At 42.8% G+C, this 8,749-nt stretch overlaps 1 protein-coding gene across 1 annotated transcript; it reads right to left on the bottom strand.

The window, feature by feature from the left end:
• Positions 1–1,724: 1,724 nt before the first annotated feature.
• Positions 1,725–2,351, bottom strand: LOC122668715 (DJ-1 protein homolog E-like). Its single transcript, XM_043865249.1, has 2 exons — positions 2,069–2,351; positions 1,725–1,934 (listed from the first exon to the last, which is right to left on the bottom strand). Exons 1-2 carry the CDS (start codon positions 2,336–2,338, stop codon positions 1,725–1,727), a joined length of 480 nt encoding a protein of 159 aa, XP_043721184.1. The 5' UTR covers positions 2,339–2,351.
• Between the last annotated feature and the right edge of the window lie 6,398 nt (positions 2,352–8,749).

The following is an 8,749-nucleotide window of genomic DNA, read 5'->3' as shown; positions in this document are numbered from 1 at the left end:
AATGAAGATATGGGAAAAGAGGGATGGGGAATGAGAGGAGAAATAAAAAAAATGGAAAATGACACATGAAAGATAAAAGTAAGAGGAAAAAGGCACAACCCAACAAGTCAGGAAAATCTCAGCTAAATGGAGTTTGCTACATTGATCCTTGCCCTCCAATAGGCTCTATCCGAGGTCATACTTGATACAAGACCTAGAGTATGCATGTCCTTCCTCACAACTTCTCCTATGGTCATTTTAGGCTTGCCACTAGCTCTTTTAGCTCCTTTAACCATAATCATATCACTCCTCCTTACTGGGGCGTCCTTAGGCCTCCGTTGAATATGACTATACCACCTCTAACAACTCTCTTAGAGCTTACATTGATTGGGAAAACTCCCAAGTCAGCTCTAGTACATTCATTTCGTACTTTATCCTTCCTAGTTTTTCCGCACATCCATCTTAACATAGTCATCTCTGCTACTTCTTAGATTCTCAATATGACACTTCTTAACTGCCCAACATTCTGCCCCATACATCATAGCTAGACATACAATAGTCCTATAGAACTTTCCTTTAAGTTTTAAAGGAATACGGTGGTCACACAACACTCTAAACGCACTTCTCCACTTCATCCATCCCACTTTAAATATATTCATATCTATTCGACACCTCTCTCTTCATTAGAACATTCTGGATTAAATCTTTAGGGACTCAGTCATCGGTTTTTTCTAGATCAATAAAGACCATATGGAGGTCCTTTTTATTATCACTATAATTTTCCATCAGCCTCCTTAATAAGTAGATAGCTTATGTCGTGGATCTACCTGAAATAAAGATAAATTGGTTTACCGAGGTACTAGTCTCTCTTCTCAAAGAAGGTTCAATAATATTTCCCAAAGTTTCATAGTGTGACTCATTAGCTTTATGCTTCTATAGTTATTGCAGCTTTGGATATCAGCTTTATTTTTATAGATCAGAACTACAATGGTTCTCCTCTATTCATCTAGCATCTTCCTTGTGCCCATAATCCTGTGAAACAAATTGGTTAACCAATGGTCTAATACACCCCACAAACTTCCTATAATTTTCCACACTTCATCTGAGCCTGATGTCTCGCATGTTTTCATTTTTCTAGAGGATTCTTTAACTTCTACCACACTCACTTATCTTGCATATCTATGACGTGTGGTGTCTTATTGAATAAGGTAATCGTCCAGATCATTATTAGTCACCCTATCTCCATTAGTAGGTCACAAATATACTCATCCCATCTCTTCACAATGTCCTCATCCCTTACCATCACTCTTCCATCATTACCCTTGATACACCTCACTTGATCAAATCTCTACTCTGAGATAAAGATCTTTATATTTCTTCGCCTTAGGCTAGCCATCCCCATAATCTTCATAGCTTCATTTATGACCTCAATGTATCTCTTTTTATCTTCTGTTTCATTAGTCATTTCCCATTTCCTAAAACAATCTTTCTTGGTTTTCATGACTTAACACACAAGCCAATAAATAAAAAAAATAAAGGGAAAATTACATACCCCTCCCTTGTACTTTATCCTAATTACACGTTCTTCCCTTAGTTTTCCCACCTTACATACGATTCCCCTGTAGTTTTCAAAAAATTACTAATTCCTCCCCTGTCGTTAGCATCTATCTGTTAAGTGCTGATGTGGCATAGTAAGATTTTGTATAATGCCCAAACTAACTATGGGTCCATGTAAATAGACTCTTTTACCCTCCTCCTTCTTCTTCTTCCTCCTCCTCCAACCCCTTTCCTACAACTTCGCCCCCACCCTGCTCCTTCAACCTCTGATGTGAAAGCGCAGGCCATCCGCTTGCAATAAGCAGCTCCCCATTAGCCACAGCCTCTACAGATTCCACCAACCCACCACTCACCTTCACAATAGCCTTCACTGCACTGTTGCTTGCACATCTCTTCCCCTAACAAAGCCCACCAAAACCAAATCTTCTATATGAACCAGATCTGGGCATCCATCATAAATGCTTCTATATGAACCAGAAAATTAAAGATCAAAAGAAGGGGCTTTGGGGTTAAAATAAGAAGAGATTCAGACCTGCAAAAGACCAGCAGCAACGGGGAGCAACTTCCCTTGGCCTATTCCTGAAACAATCTTTTTCTTGTTGGTGAATTCCTTCACAAGTGACATCACCTTCTCATCCATGACCAGAAACTCTGGCGAGAGTCCCCCGAGTATGACAAGGCAGTCGTAATTGTCGACAAAGATTTCATTGAGGTCTGCAGTGAGGACGACGTTATGCCCCTGCCTCTTGCTGCAAACCCGAACTCCCTTTGGATCATGGATATGGTCATAGATGGCCATCATCACACACTTGTCCCCTTTCTTCTTCCCCAAGCTAACTGCATCCCAGTGCTCCCATGGCTTGGAAGGGTACGTTTATCTAGTAATCCTCCAAGATCTTCGAAGATAGGCCTGGAGCAAGCCATCTTTGTCAATAGTCCGACCGCATCTTTATTTTGCAACCCCAAGAAAATAGAAACATAAGACCCAAAAAAAAAAAAAAAAAAAAAAAGAGAAGAAGAAGAAGAAGAAGAAAGAAAGAAAGAAGAAGAAGGAAGAAGATGGGAATTGCAGAAAATCTTGATAATAGAAGCAACTCAGATCTCACCTCTAAAGACAAAGATGAATACTCAGAATTATGAAAAGCTTTCTCAATGAGAAGCAGTGTATTAGTTCCCTTTTATAGACTATACAGATATTAGTTACAAGATGAATGGTCAGATATAAAGGAATCAATTAGTTACAAGATGTCTAGGTAACCAAGGAAGCTGTTACAGCTGAACCACGTGAGCTAGTGTGCTGAGTCTTGCGCTGCAGAAGCACTAATGTAGTCATGGTGGGCCCCTATACTCTGATGATGTGTAATGCTGAGATGGCATCCTCATTAGTCCCCCTCAAACTGAGTGTGGATCGGGAGAACAGGCCCAGTTTAAAGCAAAGACTGTGAAATACAACACGAGGTAGAGGTTTTGTAAAGAGATCAGCAAGTTGTCGGTTAGAAAGCACAAACTTGGTGACCAATGATCCAAGGGCCACTTTCTCACGCACAAAGTGTTAATCGATTTTGATGTGTTTGGTTCGAGCATGGAATACGGGATTGATAGTGAGGTAAAGGGTGCTAATATTGTCCCCAAACAATGTAGGTGGTTGGAGTTGAACAACCCCAAGATCATGGAGAAGATAAGAAAGCCATGTGATTTTGGCTGCTGCGGAGGCCATAGCATAGTACTCAGCCTCCGCACTAGACCGGGCGACGGTGGGTTGCTTCTTTGCACTCCAAGAGATGAGATTAGAGCCTAAAAACATGCAAAAACCCGAGGTAGACCGTCTGGTAGTGGGGCAACCAGCCCAATCAGAATCGATAAAGGCATAGAGATTAAGGGAGCTCTGTCAAGAAATACGAAGGCCATGATCAAGAGAGCCACGAATAAAATGCAGTAGGCGTTTAACCATTCAAAAATGAGCCTGGGTGGGAGCATGCATGTGTTGACAAACATAGTTAACCAAATAGGAGAGGTCAGGCTGAGTAAGGGTAAGATATTGAAGGGCCCCGACAATGCTCCGAAACAAAGTGGGATCAGGGAAAGGGTCATTGTCATCAGGGGCAGAGGATGGTTTTACGGCTAGGGGGTAGAGATGGGTTTAATGTTATTCATGTGACACCGGTCTAGGAGGTCCTGAGCATATTTTGGTTGACAAAGGAAAAGACCCTGTGAGGTGTGTGAGACTTCTACCCCCAAGAAATAAAGGAGACAGCCGAGATCAGTCATAGAGAATGTAGAACTCAATTGGGAAACAAGGCTGGAGAGAAGGATGGGATCACTTCCTGTGAGCACAATGTCATCGACATAAAGAAGCATAAAGAGGGTCTTTCCAGAGTGATGATAGATAAATAGTGATGAATCATATGTGCAGCAGAGAAAACCAAAGGATAAGAGGAAATGGCTGAACCGATCAAACCACGCACGAGGGGCTTGTTTGAGCCCATATAAAGTGCGCTTAAGACGACAAACATGGTCCGGGTGAGCTGTATTGATGAAGCCAGGGGGCTGAGTCATGTACACATGAGTGGTAAGATGCCCATGGAGAAAGGCGTTTTTCACATCGAGCTGCTGTAGGGGCCACCCCTTTACCGTGGCAAGGGTGAGTACAAGACGGATCGAGCTGGGCTTGATAACAGGACTGAAAGTTTCCAAAAAATTAAACCCTGGTTGTTGGTGGAAACCCTTCGTAATAAGCCGCGCTTTAAGCCTTTCAAGGGAACCATCCGCACATAATTTAGTCTTAAAGACCCAATGACAGCCAACCACATTTTGAGTGGGTGATGAGGGAACTAAGTCCCATGTGTTATTGCAATGGAGAGCAGCTATTTCGGCTTCCATCGCAGATTTCCAGCCACTGTCATAAAGAGCAGACTTAATCGACTGAGGCTCAGTGGGGATAGAAGAAGAAACCAATGCATACTTGGGGTTAGGCTTGACAATCCCATGTTTGCTCCGAGTGAGGATCCCATGTGTAGGAGAAGCAGGAGCATGAAGTATAACAGATATAGGTGTTGTTGGAGGCACAGTAGAAGATTCCCGTGGAGCAGGGAGTGAAGAACCCATAGGCCGAGGACCTTGTGAAGCATTAATGGGCTCAACCTTTGGCTCAGTAGGAGCCCAAGTAGAAGGTGATCCAGTAAGTTGCAAAGAAGCAGTGGGCTCAGTAGTTGGCAAAGTAGTAGGTAGCCCAGTAATCGGCAAAGGAGTAATGGGCTCAGCAGCCTGTACATGTGGAATAGGGACCTTAGCTTGTATAAAAGGCTGAAGTGGAGAAGGGTCAACATGGGCCTCCAATGGGCTAGGAATATCTGCATCAGGAGGGTGCTGCCATTCAATGAAGGTACTAATATCACCTGTAATGGGATGAGAAGAAGAATTAGCAACACTAGTATGCTGAAAATGGGAATAAAGCCTCATTAAAAATAACATGGCGAGATATGTAGACCCGCCCAGAGGGCAGGGAAAGACATCGGTAGCCCTTGTGATGGGTACTGTATCCCAAAAATACACACGGCAAGGACCATGGCTCAAACTTGTTGGAAGTAGCATGGCGAATGTATGAAAAACATTGGGATCCAAAGATGTGAAGCATAGTATAATCCGGGTCTTTTCCAAAAAGAACATGAAGAGGAGAATCAAAATTAAGGGGCTTGGAGGGCAGCCGATTGATCAAGAAGACAGTTGTACTAAAAGCCTCAACCCAGTAACAGCGGGGAACTGAAGCATGAAACATCATTGCCAACCCAAGCTCAACAATATGACAGTGTTTCCTCTCAACAATACTATTCTGTTCTGGAGTGGAAGGGCAAGAGAATTGGTGGATAATTCCACGAGAATGAAGGTGATGTCTAAACTTATGATCCGAGAATTCACCACCCCCATCTAACTGGAAAACTTTAATTTGACTATCAAATTGATTCTCTACCATGCGTTGAAAAATGAGAAACTGAGACAGGAAATCAGACCTTCTTTTAATAGGGTATATCCAACTAAACCTTGAAAAATCATCAACAAACAATATGTAATTCCACAGAGCAAGGGTAATCAGTAGTCAATTTGGAGATAGATATCAGGTTTTTCTTAATAGACGGTACAACCAAAACATTCTTCAGAGGAATGGAATCAAATCCAGTACCAAGAGAAACCTCACCAGTATGGGTAATTGGGAGGAGAGAACCGTTACCAACCATTACTCTATCAGAACCAGAATAAGGAAGGAGACCGCTAAGATTACCTGGAGACTTGGTGATGTGTGCATTAGCACCAAAATCGGGAAACTAGGCCTCATCGTGGTTATCATAGAGATGGACAGCAGCAAGTGCACTTGGAATATCCTCAGCCTGGAAGTTGTAATTGAAACGCTCATAGCACTTCAGGGCTCCATGACCAGGCAGCTTACAGATCTGACAGTAGGTGCGCCATCCAGTATTGTTGCGAGTGTTGGACTGACCGGAGTGTCCATAGGACCGGGACTGGTACTGATTCCGATTTGGGGAAGGTGAAGACTCACCAGATTGAGTACCTCCAGAAGGAGAATCACTGAAGGCAGATTCAGACTTGGATTGGGACTGTGAAGTAACATTAGAAGTCTGAGTAAAACCTCTCCCCTTAGAAGAGAAATGGCCAGTACCCTTTGGTTTAGAACCACGATTGGGCTGGGATTTGGCACCATAGAAGGCCAGATGAGGGGTACCTAAGGTCAGCAGAGAGCGATTACTCTTGTTGCGTAGTTCATGACTTTACAGCAGGGGAATAACCTCAGAGTAGGTAGGAACCGAAGGTTTGAGCATAGTGGTAGCAAAAGCCTCATAATCGGAACCCAAATTAGTGAGAAGAGAGAATACCTTCCCCTGGTCTAGAATTGGTTTGCCGATTGCGTTCAACTGATCGCAGACCGACTTGAACTGAACAAGGTAATCGGAGAGTGAAGAGACATCTTCACGTTTGAGGAATTGAAGCTGAGATAGCAGTTCAAACTCTCATGCTTCAAATGTTTGAGAAAAAGCAGCAATCAGAGCAGTCCAGAGTGCCTGAGAGCTTTTCAAATCGACGGCATATCCGAGAAAATCTTCGGAGAGAGTAGCAGTGATCCAGGCCTTGACGAGTCTGTTGGTGCGAATCCAGGACGTATAGTCTGGATTGAGGGCTTCCTTTCCATCTGCGGCAGTGATCTGGGAAGCAGGAGATTGGATCTCGCTGGTGACAAAACCGTGGAGATCCTAACTCTCAAGAAACGAACTCATCTGAGTTTCCCAGAGAAGAAAATTCGTAGGAGTAAGTTTCAGAGAGACGAAGGTAGTAACATTAATGGTTGATGGGTAGGGGAAAGCCATGGTAGTAGCGTGAGAATTCTCTCCCTTGGAGAGCTCTGATACCATAAAGACAAAGATGAATACTCAGAATTATGAAAAGCTTTCTCAATGAGAAGCAGTGTATTAGTTCCCTTTTATAGACTATACAATATATTAGTTACAAGATGAATGGTCAGATATAAAGGAATCAATTAGTTACAAGATGAATGGTTCTAGGTAACCAAGGAAGCTGTTACAGCTGAACCACGTGAGCTAGTGTGCTGAGTCTTACGCTGCGGAAGCACTGATGTAGTCATGGTGGGCCCCTGTACTCTGATGATGTGTAATGCTGAGAAGGTATCCTCATTAACCTCATGGTGTGTCACCATAACTGGAGTCCTGCAATGTGGAGTGCAGTGTATTGCTCCTCCAACCCTGCTCCAAATCAAAGCACCCACCATGGTGATACAAGCTCCATAAGAACCAGAGGCGATGGTGGTGGGCGATCTCTCGGCAACGGGTTTGAACTTGAAGCTCCAAAAAGTATTTTCAGTTCAATCCCCTCCCTCCCTCCCTCCCTCCCTCCCTCCCTCCACTTTAGTAGGCATAAGGCAGACTCGAGTTGAGTAGATTTTGCTGAAGAAAATAATTAATTAACCATTATATCCTAGAATACATGTTATGATTGGTAGCACATTGCTGAGACCCAGAAAGTTCCTTTACTGTTAAACCAAAGAAATGACAATTCATATAGATTTGTAGATTGTCATACAAAGAAACGACTACTCCATCGGTTGATTTTTTGAGAAAAAATCCTCCTTTTTCGAGCTGAATCGGTCACAAAATAATGAAATTCTTATAAAAAGACAAGCTGAATATGTGAATTTGATTTCTCCTTGTCTACTGTTTTCAGAGTTCAGAAAGAGAGAGAGAGAGAGAGATGGGAAAATGGGATTACTTTCACTATCAAAATTAGAGGTTGCGGGAGCAGGGTGGGGGCGGAGTTAAAGGAAAGGGGTTGAAGGAGGGAGGAGGAAGAAGATGATGTTCAGTCTGCCCAAGTGATTGAATTGAATAAAATTCATGAGAAATTGATGTTATACCCTACAAAGGAAAAGGAGTACTCTCTTCTGGTGGTGGTGGCAGTGGAGGAGGAAAGAAATGGGTGTTTTAAGGTTGAAGATGATGAAAATGGTATCATTGTATTCAACTTGTGGTGTTTTAAAACAAGGGTAATATTGTCTTTTTAAACTATTAACTAACAGCACCTAACACTGTCAGCCATAAAGGGTCAAAATGTAAGGTGGGAAAACCAAGAGGAGGAACTTGTAATTAGGGCAAAGTACAGGAGAGAGGTACGTAATTTTCCCAAAAATAAAATAAAATAATGGGAAGTAGTTTTCTGTACAGGAGTGTGGCCTACGCCAACACTCCCATGACTCTATCTTTCTCCACCTTAAAACAAGGTTGCAGAGATGTCTTTTCACATGAGGAGAGAGATAGACTCATGGGAGTGCTGGGGTAGGCCACACTCCCGGACACAGATCTTTTTCCCTTAATTAACCCAAAAAACAAAGGAAACGCCCTCTAGTTCACGTTATTGTTTTGGCTGCGCCGCTGCGGAAGACACCGTAAGATATACAGTCAGCAAGTAGTCCAAACGACCCTAATTGTGGAAACGAATTGCGATTGTGCGCAAAATACAATTCGAATACGCAACCCGCGCATCTTGATTTCGTTTAAATTGTTATCTTCTTCGGTCAGAACGATCAGAGCCGTCATTTGCTGTTTAATTTTGTCAATATCCGTAATTTAATCACATCTCGAAGCTTCTCCTCTGCTTCATGGTATCGATCACTTTCTGATCGATTCTAGGGTTA

This window comes from Telopea speciosissima, chromosome 7 (assembly GCF_018873765.1).
Source record: "Telopea speciosissima isolate NSW1024214 ecotype Mountain lineage chromosome 7, Tspe_v1, whole genome shotgun sequence".
NCBI lineage: Eukaryota > Viridiplantae > Streptophyta > Magnoliopsida > Proteales > Proteaceae > Telopea > Telopea speciosissima.
The sequence above is the reverse complement of the archived record's forward strand: the minus strand, read 5'-3'. Positions and strand labels throughout refer to the sequence as shown.